At 35.2% G+C, this 13,958-nt stretch overlaps 1 protein-coding gene across 1 annotated transcript in view; it reads right to left on the bottom strand.

The window, feature by feature from the left end:
- The window catches only part of lrp1ab (low density lipoprotein receptor-related protein 1Ab), a 130,764-nt gene extending 117,804 nt beyond the window's left edge, over window positions 1-12,960 (bottom strand). Inside the window, exon 1 of the mRNA XM_058762889.1 lies at window positions 12,378-12,960. Coding sequence (XP_058618872.1) covers window positions 12,378-12,474 — 97 coding nt within the window. The 5' untranslated portion in view covers window positions 12,475-12,960. The remainder of the gene's footprint in view (window positions 1-12,377) is intronic.
- Between the last annotated feature and the right edge of the window lie 998 nt (window positions 12,961-13,958).

Here is a 13,958-nt window from a genome sequence, read left to right as displayed (position 1 = left end):
TCAAAGAATACAGAAAAAAAATGTATCTTAGTTTCCACAAAAATATGAATAACTTACAGTAATATGTAAATATTAACAACTCTTTTCAACATTGCTAATAATAGTAATAATATTGATTTCTGAAAGAGCACGTGACACTATAGGGAATGACTTCTGAAAATTCAGCTTTGCCATCACATGAATAAACTACATTTCAAAATAAATTAAAACATAAAACATTGATTTTAAATTTTAACTATTTCACAATATTGTTGCTTTTACTGTATTTCAATAAAATAAAAAAAATTGCAGCCTTGCAAGTTTTTTAATTTATTATTTGACTCCTGCATCAATAATTAGGCCAATCATTATTTATCTTTGGAGAAAACAGATTAATTGTAAAAAAACAACAACAATCAGATTATACACAATACACAATCAGATTTTCGAAAGGCCAGTTACCCATTCCACCAATAGGATTTTCAGTATTGATATCACATACTACATCCCACAACACAACTAAGCAATACCTTCCAATTAAATCACTGTCAGTGGAAAAGAAGCTTCGAACAGAGAAAGTTCTGCAACAAAGCAGTTCTTATCGCTGCATTTTGCTGCCTATTCAGCACAACAGTGCGGTACCCCTAGGAAGGGATATGGGTTAACACGAGGGTAAAGTGAAGACCAATTAGGCTACATTCTCTTCTCACAGAGCTCCATTTCTGTGCTGAAACCCAGTGTCAAAAACAGTCCAGTGACCCGTCTGAGGAACATCACACTGAGCAGGTCGGGGGGGCCACCTCATTTGAAACTTAGAAAAGTGCCTTTGAAAACACATTGAGTGTACTTACACACTGAAGCGTGCAGATACACACAAACAACAGGACAATACGGTCCAATAGCAGCATCCTTTGAATACCAGGGCACCATGTACTGGCCTGCTGCTCACACATAATGTGACCAGACCCTCTCAACAGTCATTCTGACTGTTTAGTGACCAGATGCTCACAAGAGCACATTTCTGCTCATATTCTGTCTGCTTTTTATAAACATGTTGAAGCATACTAAAACACAATGTTAAAAAGCAACTTTGGGAGAGATAGCGCCAATAAACTAAAGGTGTGAATAAACTATTTTGCTTATGTATGTTTTATGGTGATGCCCTGCGAAAAACTGGATTCCTATTTATAACCCCTTAATTTGAACAAACACACAAAGCAAATTTTGTACCCATGTTTGCAAAGGTAAGCTAGGATTTCCTGCACTTGAATTCCATTCCTGTCTCTTAAAGACGACATATATTCATGGCCAAACCTTCAGTTGCCTAGGCCGCTGTGTATCCAATCCCAACAAGTTATATATTCTCCAATGAGGAAATAATAGGTCTGAATGGCCAGTTCTTTTATATGGCTTGAGAACATACCAAAAGCTTAAAGATGGCTGCCAGATACCAGGTTGTATAAGAGGTCTAGAACAGACAAATATACAGTTTAAGGCAAAAGTTTACATACACCTTGCAGAATCTGCAAAATGTTAATTATTTTACCAAAATACGAGGAATCATACAAAATGCATGCTATTGTTTATTTAGTACTGACATGAATAAGATATTTCACATAAAAGATGTTTACATATACAGGGCTCCAGTCAGAAAAAATTAAAAAAAAAAAATTAAAAAAAGAGAGCAAGGAGCCATTGGCTCCTATAAGAAAAAAAAAACGTAGGCGCCAAATTATTTTTTTAGGTGCCACAGAATAAACGCATTATTTTTTTTTTTTTTACATTTTGACATTTCAGTATACTGTCATGCGTTTATGTCTAATCTTTTCTTGAATTTATCAGCATTTTAATTCATCTTGTAGATGACCTGGGTACTAAGGTTCACGTAAAGTGGGAACTAAACATATTTTCCAACTTGAAATATACAGTCACAAAGAATTGTTTATTACACAGAATCTGTACCAATATCATGGACCATAAGCATCACTTGGCCATTGAATGTACACTTTTAAGTAACTGCAATTTAATAAATTTAAGTTAGTCCAACTTAAAATAAAAACTTAAAACACATTTTCAAACTGTTATTTGTCAGTGTAACTCAGAATTGTCAAGTTCACTAAATGCATTTCTTTAATTATGCTTTTTTTTTTTTTTTAAGAAAAGTCAACTGATCGCTTTTTACAGTGTTAGTTTGGGCTCCTCCTCAATGCATCCTATATGTTGTCAAATCTCTCACACATCCAGTTGGATTTTCTTCATTAGTAACATGCAATTTTATAGGACGTGTTGAATTTTATCTTTAGCTTGCATTCTAGCAAAACAAAAGCGAATGTATTGTTTACAAGCTTTACACGTTTTCTGCAGTTTGACAAATGAGCGATTACATAAGACATTTCAATAAGTTGCACTATAGGCTCTCTTATAAAAGAGAGCCTACCTTTTGATGTTAATTCATGTTCATTTCATATTACAGTAGAGAAAGATATAATGGGTTCACTTGCCACTTGAACTGAGGCGCTAAAGTGATTGCACCTGCCGCATTAAAGATCGCCAAAACTGTATTTATTTTATGAATTTTGTTATGAATTTGGCAGAATGTTAAAGCTGATACTTTGTTTATTAAAAAGTAACAAAGGACAAAGCTTATTGTGATTACTGGATGGCAAGTGCGCTGCAAACAGGCTAATATGAAGTTCACGCATTAACTAAGACTAAGATCTTGATAACAAGAAGCCATATTAGTAATGATTACAAACGAGAATTGTTAACGATATTGCCAGTAGGCCTATCCACACAGCTGACAGCTTTACCTGTTGAAGTTTGTTCAAGTTGTGCACGAAATAGACACTGCTTTTGTGCACTTTCACTTTGCACGTCTCCGTCATTTCGATCTCGCTCACGCTGCACAACTGAGCTGCGTTTAGCAGGCATTTTGGCAGAGATGAGGACTGTTTGAAACTCTTTTTAATCTTTCTTTTTTTTCATTAAAACTTTGATGCGCATCGTCTCAGTTTAATACATGAACATAAAGGATGTGACCGCAAAACAATCAAGAATTTTTTTAAGTCATAACATGTAAATATATCTACATTGTCACCAGTGGCGACCTCAGCAAAAACTTCACTCGCAAATTAATATTTTTGGTCGCAAATGCGACCGTTTTTAATTTATAAAAATGACCCTGTTCAAAAGTTTACATACACTTGATTCTTAAAACTGTGTTGTTACCTGAACGATCCACAGCTGTGTTTCACCAGGGGGTGAAAACTTTTTGAATTTGAAGATCAGGGTAAATTTTACTTATTTTGTGTTCTGGGAAACAAGAAAGTATCTTCTGTAGCTTCAGAAGGGCAGTACTAAATAAAAAAAAATATGATATTTAGGCAAAATAAGAAAAATGTACACATCTTCATTCTGTTCAAAGGTTTTCACCCCACGGCTCTTAATGCATCATTTTATATTTCAAAATAGATTTTATTTTTATATTTTGCAATTTTAATTTTTTTTTTTTTTTTTCTGTATTTCTGTTTAGCTTTGGTTTTATTTCACTTCAACATTTTATTTCAGCAAGTTTTTCATTCAATATTAATATTTTACTACAGTTTCACTTCAATGAAGAATGTTTTTTTTAATAGTTAAAAGTTAAAAACAACACATAGGAAAAAATATAACAAGTAAAGAATAGGACAGTAAATTAAGTGTAAACGTGTTTGTAATTGACGAAAAAGCGTTATACATTAAATAATGGTAACATTCATCATTTAAAAAATAATAATAATTTTAATACATTTATTTTTGTCCTATTTTACTTTCACCTGTAGTTTGAAATGTAAAAAAATATACATATTTGTAACTTATTGTAACTTTCATTATTATATTGTTTTTATTTACTCCTATTTTACTGCGATTTTTTTTAACCTGTAATTTGAAATGGAAAATGCAATAAAATACAAAGCTGCTTCATTGTAGCTTCCTCCTCTGCACTAACAAATACCCTTTTCATGAAAGGTCTCACCCTGCTCCTCATTGTGTATTGATCAACTGATTCTCTTTTAACATAACATATAGCTAGCTATTATTTGCTTAGCCTTCCTTTCAGTTAGACTTTTATGCCCAGTTTATGCCCATTGTATTCACTAAGCTATCAAAGAATTTCTAGACGTAATACAACACATTATATGTGAGACAATGAGCAACGGACAGGATTTACCAAGATTGCAGGAGCTGCCTAGACATGTTCCCAGGTGTAAACTACCCATGAAACTATTAAAGGGTGGATACACAACACCTGTTTCTTTCCTAATACCGGTCATTTTATATAAACAACATGATGACTGATTACAAAACAAGCTTAGAGTACAATGACAAGTCTTTTTCATGACCGTCAAATCTGTACATTTCTAGTAAACTGCTGTTGTACCTGTAACTTTAAGGCTGAGTATTTTTTTAAATGACTCTGGGTGTGATGCAGACGTCTTTAGTCACAGCACAAAAAATTATTTGGATCTGAATTGCTTTCACACATGAGCAGTTCTCTGATGAACAGATGTGAGAGACACAATACAAAAGCTTCAATGGACTGAGGTCATCTGGAATATAACAGAACAACAAGTGGAGAATAGATACTTAAAGAAAAGGGTCACACAAAAATAAAAGTTCTGTCATTATTATTATTTACTAAACCCCTATACCTTCCAAACCCATATGATTTTATTTTATCAGCTGAACACAAAGGGAGCTTTTTTCTGTGTGTGCGTGATTTTGTGGGATGCCTTAGCTACTCTTTGTCTATTCAATGAAAGTGAATGGGGAAAAGAGCTGATGAGCTCCAAAAACAACCAAAAAAAGGACTTGGAATATAGAGCACACGAGTCATGTGTGTTACTTTTAATGGTTTATTGTGCTTTTTGTTATTTTGAACTAGCCCCTGTTCACTTTTCACTGCGCCGAAAAGTCCAGCCAAACATTCTGCACAATAACCCATTTGGTGTTTCATGGAGGGAAATTTTTTTTTTTAAATCTTTAGGGCGAGTAAATGATGACAAATTTCATTTTCGGGTCAACTATCTCTTTTACACTGCAACAAAACAGTCCTATTCACTGACAGTACACTAGGTATTGCAAGTAAAACTACACTACCGTTTAAAAGTTTGTTGTTTTTTCCCCCAAAGAAACAAGGATGCATTAAAATTGTCAAAAGTAACAGTAAAAAAAGTGTCCCCTTGTGGGCAGCACGCCGACATCTAGCGCTGTTGTGCTCCAGGCATTCCGAGTTCGAATCCCAGCTCGTGGACCTTTCCCACTCCCACTTCACTCCCTCTCGATGCTATACCGTCTTATCAAAATAAAGGTGAAAGAAATGCCACATTTTTTTTTTTTTTAAAGTAACCATAAAAAAGTGTAATGTAACAAAATGTTTATATTTCAAATATATACTGCAGTGCATCCAAAATAAGTTGTTGTTTATGTAATATATGTGTGCACTGTTTATTTGTTATGTATATAATATATAAATAAACACATGCATATATATATTTAAGAAAAATACGTTGTGTTTATAATCAAATACAAAAGTTATTTTAAACCATAATAACATTTCACAATATTACTGTTTTACTGTATTTTTTTTTTTTTTTTTTTTTTTTTTTTTAAATGCAACCTGGGTGACCATAAGAGACTTCTTTCAAAATCAAAAAAATCTTAATTATCCCAAACTTTAGTAACAGTAGTATTTATAAGTGAAAACAGACTGAGAGAGAATATATGAAAGAGTTCTAGCACATGAGTGTGGGATGCTGAGAAAACATGACAACTGTCCTCAACATTTGAGCAGCCATGTTTGCGCCTGATGTGAGGAAGGAAGAAGACAATCCATTAGAACCTTCAAAACATCAAATCTTCAGGCTAAGAAACGGCCAAGCATTACACGCATGTCTGCGATAGTCATGACCTAGTTGACAGAAGCACTTGATAACCACTCGCTTATGTTCCCTGTCACTGGCACATCAACAGCCCCCATCTTCCCCTGTTTTTGCTACATGAAGCCATGTCCTCCTGGGTGTAGCAGTTAAATAGGGTAAACACTCATGTCGCAAACCGAAAACACCAATTACAGCACACTCAACTCACTACCATCAACAATATCCTCTCACACAAGGAGGAACCATGCTATATCTAGTCGGTTATGCAAATCTGGGTTTAGCCCTCAGTCGCAGAGGAGTCTACCGTGTTTCCCAGGGAGAAGGGAGGCTAAAAGAGGGAGATTAGAGCCTCCTCAGGCCCTGGGTTGTAAGACTCCAGCTGAGCAATCTAATGCTATTACATTGAGCTTTTCTTATTTAAAGAGACAATTCTTGTACGGCGACAAAAATAAACTGATTTTCTGTCAAAGCCGTGAATAATCTTAAAAAGGAACGTTCCAGGTTCATTACAAGCCAAGCTTAACGGATAACGTCAGAAGCAAACAAAAATCACGTTTAAGGCACATGCTGGCTTAATCGATTTCGGCCTCCAACGATTATGACAACACAATAATCGAGATTAAACGATTATTGCGCACCGTTCCACCCCCTTTCCAACGGTGCGTTTCCGTTCCTCCATTAAAGCCTAATTTGACGTGCAAATCAGTAAAATCATGTAACGTGACTTTTGCAAAATGGGATGTGCTTGATTTATTGAAGTGTATTAGATTTATTCATGTTTTTAAAAGCGCTAAAGACAACTTGCGCTGTTCGTCAGGAGGATTTCTTTGGATGCGCTCAGAGACGGAGCAGAAGACGGACATGTAACGTCAACGTTTAGCTCAAGGAGCGCGCCTAAACGGTCAAATACACACAAAAATGTGTCAAAATGCGTCTCTTAGTGATTATTCAGGTAAACCTTCTTCGGTCAATGAACAAACAGCTGAGAATGAAAATACATGCGTAACGGTAAATTGGATCCGTGCGGCTCTTAAAGTGACAGCAGCCTAATATTCCTCCTGCTGACTGTGTGCTTAATATTAATCAAACAACAAAAGACAAATTCAAAATCACTCACTGCTCTTGAGTGAAGGAATTTTGTAGCTTTAATAAGAAACAAAGAAAGCTTAATTCTTACTTAGAATATGCTGTTTTACTTTACATTTGATTATTCATTTATATTAACTGAATACTTAAAGCACAGTTTGTTTCATTTGTATCTTTTTGTTCTATTGCATTTGTCCTTTGCTTTTTTTTTATTACTGAGTTTAATTATTTTCAATAATTTTGAGGACTTTTTTGTTTGTTTGTTACTAATATCAATAACCCTGATACTCTGCTGTGGTATTGAGAATTGTGAAATTGTCTCTAAAATGTAGATGTCATAGCAACCTTATTTACAGGAAATATATATTTAATATATCTCACTATCTTTAAATAAATCACTCATATAAAGTTTTGGTCATATGGCCCACTCATAATCGTGTTAAATAATCATGATATTGACCAAAATAATCGTGATTATGATTTTTGTCATAATCGAGCAGCCCTATGTTGGCTGTTACTATGCTTTTAAAAGTCTGAAAGCAGAAATATGAAGCTTATTTTTGTTATAAGCACTCCTTCATTTATTTTTTCCAAAATGGTGTTATTTGATCTGTAAAACGGTTTGAAAAGAAGTAGGAGTATTCTAGGTGGAGTTTTGCTCCATGTAAACGTCGGATAGTTATTATGTCCCTTTATGGTATTCTTGGTAGTTTAGTGCGAAAGTTTCCACATTTAGTGGCTTTACATGGTTTTAATACAGTAAATACAACTTAAAACACTTACAGATTTGAGCAATTCATTCACAAGTCCTGACTAAACCTTCAAAATCTGCCCTGCAAAATAGACTTACATTTAAAGCAGTGCTATTTTAGTATCATTGAGCTACTATGATAGCTTTTAGTTTTAGACAGGACCCTTACAATCACACACACACAAAGTTATAATATTAATTTAATTAATTAACTATAATAACTCTGACTTAAAGTACATACATTTCACAGACAAGCGCTCCAAACTGTGGCTTTTCCATAGTTCACAATCTGTTCTAGTGAAAATAGAAACAAAATGCAAAAAATGGACAACTAATTTATATTCAATGTTTTTTTTTTTTAAAGTCTGGAGTAAAAAGGTTTACAAATCATCTTTTACTTGGAAATGAGGAAAACTCTCCCACAAACCTGAACTCTGTATCTATACTCCACATACAGCCTACTATTTATAGAAACATTCAAAGATAATGTTAAATACTTGTGCATAACCCAATTTATATTAATGAGCCAAGTATTGACCATTCTGAGTCTGAGAAATCACAACCAGCACCTAAAACAGCACTGACAGAATGTCAAAGGTGCACTGAACCCTGTATATTCCTTTAAGTGAGTAAGCGGCCACATTTGAATATCCGCTGTGCAGCGTTTTACATCAAATAAAGGTTACGTAACAGACTTTTTCCACTGCATTGCTCTTCAACTAACAACAACAACAAAAGAAATCCCAGCCTGAATGAGAATGTTACCAAGAGGTTTATAATGTAGCTCTATTCATTCATCAGATGGGGCAGAGATGGTGTGGGAGAAACGAATGGTTGAATGAACACTGAATGTATGAGTAGATGTATTAATGTATGAATGTAGGAGGATTCATGGACTGATTTCAGACTATAAGAGGATTGTAGAAACCTCTTGAGTATCTGAGCCACAAAGACAGATGTGTATATAAGATAAAGCACTGATTAACAAAGGGCAAAAAGACTGGTTGGTTATTATCAGTGTTAATATTGTTAGAGAAAACTAAATGACAAAAATTGAAATAAAAGTTAAATAAAAATTAAAACTGAAACTACATTAACGTACATTTAATGACTCCAAAACTAACAAATAAAGAACAAAAAATACTTGGTTTTTGTGTAGCCTAGTCTTTATTAAACACAAAAATACCACTATATACCAATAACAGTAGACTTTTCTGAGAAAGTTTTTAAATTATACCTGTTTTCACATTAAATTTGGCAGCCCTAAAATCAGTGTTGTTATTGTTAACTAAAAAAACTATCATCTATCTTTTATGCCAAAAATCATCAGGATATTAAGTAAAGATCATGTTCCATGAAGATATTTTGTAAATTTTCTACCGTAAATATACTAAAACTTAATTTTTGACTAGTAATATGCTTTGTTAAGAACTTCATTTGCACAACTTTAATGGTGATTTTCTCAATATTTAGATTTTTTTTGCACCCGCAGATTCACGATTTTCAAATAGTTGTATCTCAGCCAAATATTGTCCTAACAAACCAAACTATACATCAATGGAAAGCTTGTTTATTCAGCTTTCAGATTATGTACAAAAACAAATTGACACTTATGACTGGTTTTGTGGACCAGGGTCACATTTAATGAAAATAAAGCTGAAATAACTAAATAAGCAAAATATATAAAAAATAAATAAAAAATCCTTACTAATTAAAACTTACTAAACCTAAACAAAAATGAAATGAAATCTGAAAATAACAGCCCATTTAAAATATTAATGAATAATATAAAAGTATGTAACTATCACTTCCTAAAAATTATTAAAACTTAATAAAAAAAATACTAAAACCTAGAATAAATTTTAAAAATTGTGAACACTACCAAAAAATAAACTGAAGAGACAAGCTGAAAATAAAACAGAAATTAAAAGAACTTAAAAAAAAAAAATGCATATTCTGAATACAGTATTTACAGAAATGGTCTGTAAATACCATTATGATAAATAAAAAAGCATCAGTTCTCCTGCTCCAACAGTGATTCACGCAGAGCCACGAGTTCCTGCTGTAGTCATTGACAGCAGTTTGATTCCAGCTCGGGCCCACTCACCACCTACGCCTGAACCACTGCAAGGGTCACTCTGCATTCCATGCAGCCAAATGCTAACATGTACATTAAATCAGTGCTTAGCATCACATGCCAGAATGTGATCCAACAGTGAAGCAATGCCTCTGAAGACACATACTCCCAATCCTGTAAGCCAAGGCCGGTCACTAACGGTCTGCTTTCCCATTCATCCCCATATAACGTCTAAGCTAATGGGTCTCCTATATCCAGATGTTTCAGAGAGGGTGGAGGTGGAGCAAGATAATACAGCACAAGAACTTCAACCCTGCCTCCGTCCGCTAGACCATTTCCTCGTAGTCTTCCACAGAGCAGACAAACTCCCAGGTCATTTATATATCATAAAACCTATGTTACTCTCATACCACGCCAAGGAAATCTTATCTCAGTATTTTAAAAGTATACCAAGTGAGCTGAGATTTGTTTGAATATAGAATATTTGTTTATGACCGTTATCTTTACTTTCCAGTATAATAAAAATACCCACATCCCCCAGGCTCCGAATCCTGTCTAGACAAGATAAAGGTTCATCTGAGGTCTGCTGAGGTTCTTTTTTTTGTGGTCTCTAAACTAAACCTATTATCAGAGCTCAGCAGAAAAGACTCCTATGCGACAGTCAAAATCATCTGACAGGCTGTCTGAGGTGGCGTCACATGACTCAATCACATGACTTCCGACACAACTACTCATATTTATTGCATCCACAGCCATATAAATTACTTAAGTTTCCTGAAAGAACTGATGATTACTGAAAATGTTACGAATTTAAAGAGACAGTCAGCCCTAAATACGACTTGGACATTTTGTTGAAGCCAATGGGGTCCAAAAACAACACTGAATATAGAATATTCATATTTTTGGCTAAACTATGCTTCTTAGACAACACAGCAGCTTATTCTTTACAGTTAATGTGAAATGCACTGCCATAGTGAATGACTAAATAACAAAGTTAATCACAGTCTTTTAACTTCTCTTGATCAGGCCTACATTATGCACTTATTTCTTGGGCATGAGCATTACATTTGGATCTGCATAATTCAAAATGTGGGCCATTTGTAGGCCAGTTTTCTAAGCCATACTAAAAAGGACTGTTGCATAATTTATACAGATGTCACAGAAAACTATCTGGAGTATTTTTCAAAAGGCATCCGGTGTGCTTTGTAGGCACCATTTTCCTCTCATTTCTTTGGATTGTTATTGTTAACATCAAAAATTTTAAAACAAATGTTATAAAAGGAATAACTAGGTCGAGCTCTTTGGTGTTTTAAAATATTTAGCATATGAATGCATCCTAAATACCTAAGAACTAGCTTGGAACAAGTTGTCAGACGTGTCAGACAAGGACAACCATAATGTGGTTCTCAACTTGTGGGTCACAACCCTAAAACGGGTCTCGGGTCTGTTCTGACATTAAAGTCTGTGTCCAATCATGTTTTATAGTGCAAAAATGTTAAATTTCCATATGCCAACACAGACTCTATCATGGTATGCTATATATCATGCTATATCGTGGTATGCTCTAATCATCTAATCTAATCATCAAGTAGAAATATCAGGCTATATTATAAAAAGCAGACTACATTATAAATGCAGCATAAACAGTTTCACCATTCATAATTTTCTAATAAAAAATTAAAATATTTTTGTGCCACTTAATTTACAATGCAAAAATCTGACGCTTGAAGTCAAACTAAATGATAAGCATCTAGTGTGCACACTCCGATTCAAATCGCTTCTACTCAAACTAACGGAGCAAACTTGGGCTAAGTACTGATCAACTGGCTTTATATTCCAGATTTTGGAGTAAAAATAAGAGCAATTACACTCAATATCTGCCTTAGATAATGTTTACGTCACGCAAAACAAACGCTAAAGAATCGACGGGACTCTTTTGTGGGCGACCAAGAAGAAACACTAGCAGAGGATGTGTGTCTAACCATGCACTTGAATAGACCGCTAAGAATGCGGGAATATGGAGCATGTCCACTGCATGCAAATAGACCTGTGGCGAGCTCGGCTTGCACTCATACTGTAACAATTCACGCAAGCAGAAGAATACCATTTGACAGGCGTTTGAATTCATAAACGACTCTGGCGAATGCACGGGCCTATGAAGCTATTACGAAATAACTCAACTCCCACATCTCCAATCGGTCCCCATAAGGCACGTTAAACGCGTTCAGAACCGGCCGATTTGTGGCTTCTGTGCACAAAAGCTGATAATGCGAATGTTTCATAATGAATTAGCGCGAGTCTAGATGAGGATAACAAGGACAGATGTAGCAATCACGGCACAGGTGATAGCAAAACTGCGCAAATGCCCTCCTCGGCATTTTTATTTATTCAAAATCAATCCTGCAAGCCTGAGATAATCACACTGCTGCCCACATAGTGGGTGTCGAAAGCAGCAGCCCACACGTTGCCTGGTCACTATCACCAGGCCATGTCTGAAAACTTTACAGACTGTCTCCTAAATGCATGCATGGACAAAATAACACGTTTAATTGAGGTTACTCACCTTCAATGGCTCTGGAGGGATCTACAATCTCTATTGCAAGAACTAATCCCAGGTAAAGCAATCCAACAGCCAGCATGTTTGCATTGCAAGATGGCATTGCCTATGGAAATATCACAATTGTTCACTTAAGGCTGGATTCAAACACCTCATCCAAACCTCACGATTGTCTGCCGTGGTCTGTTGTTTGTTGCGCCTCCGACACGCTAGCAAACGAAGCTGAGCAGACAATATACACAGCAGAGAATGTGTCATTAAAATCTATGCATAAAAAGGCTTTTCCAGCCTAAAAAGGCGAGGTGTTGTACAATGGCACGGTCATGTATGTTGCTACTGAATAACAGCATGCAAACAGAGGTATATGGTGTCTTTTTTTTTTTTTTAAATCCTTAAAATCAAAGCGGTCTTCTCTGTGATCAAATTATTCCTTTTGCAAAATCAGGATAATACAGATGCAAGATCGTCCGTTGGCGGTCCTCGCTGCAAAAATAAAAATAAAAAAGGCTCCTCTCTTCTGTGCCCCACCGCTTCTGATGCTGGTGGTTACAATTTGAGTGAGGGGGAAAAAGTGGAGCCTCTACTGGACTGCTGCATGACGTCATCCACCTCTACAGGAGTCCAAAAAACTGAAAGCCCTACGCGGCACTGGGCTCCTGCGCATGCGCGGTTCGGCTTACGGCTGAAACCATTTGTTTCCCCCCTCATTCGGTGGAAACTGATCCCGCCACGCAGCCATCTTGGCTCTATAATTATTACTCAAAGTAATTCATTTGTATTAGTTGATTAGCTTTATGAACAATTGCTTTTGGCTAGATAGCTGTTGCTACTAAATAATTAAGTTTTAAAATTCAAGTCTTGTAATACAAACAGGCTTATTACTTTTGATTGTATTTTTTTTTTCTTCATGATAACATTATGGAGGAAGAACAACAAATAAAACTGCTTAAATAATAATAATGCAAAATATGTAATGTTTATATGTAATTATTATTATTATTGGTCATGGACAATTCTGAAGTAAGTTTAGGTGGATAGGATTCCCCTATTGCTATTTTGCTTTATTTAAATTTTAATGCACATTTTTTGTACACTGATCATTTATTAAAGCACACTAAACTGAGATGTAATACATTTAAATGTATTCATTAATACAAAGAGTAGCTGTGTAATAATTAGGGTTAGCCCTCTCTGTTTCTTCCTTTGTTCATTTTCAGGTATGAGTTCTTTTGTCTCTTATCTTAAAATGACATGGGTCCATCTAGTGGTCAATAAAGGTCATTGCATGAGCGGAGTTGGTTCTCATTTGCTTTTTCGTTAGTTTAGATCAGGGATAGGCAACATCGGTCCTGGAGTGCCCATGTCCTGCAGAGTTTAGCTCCAACCCTGAAAAAAACCCTCACCTGCCTGTAGCCCTAGTGATCCTGAAGACTTGATAAGTTTGTTCAGGTGTGTTTGATTAGGGCTGGAGCTAAACTCTGCAGGATATCGGCACTCCATGACCGACATTGCCTATCCCTGGTATAGATAGACAAGTAAAAACTTAATGGGTGAAAAAAAAATCTAATTTTAAGAAAATTTGCATTT

This window comes from Onychostoma macrolepis, chromosome 23, assembly GCF_012432095.1.
Source record: "Onychostoma macrolepis isolate SWU-2019 chromosome 23, ASM1243209v1, whole genome shotgun sequence".
NCBI lineage: Eukaryota > Metazoa > Chordata > Actinopteri > Cypriniformes > Cyprinidae > Onychostoma > Onychostoma macrolepis.
Note: the sequence above shows the minus strand (reverse complement) of the source record. Positions and strands in the feature narration are given on the sequence as shown.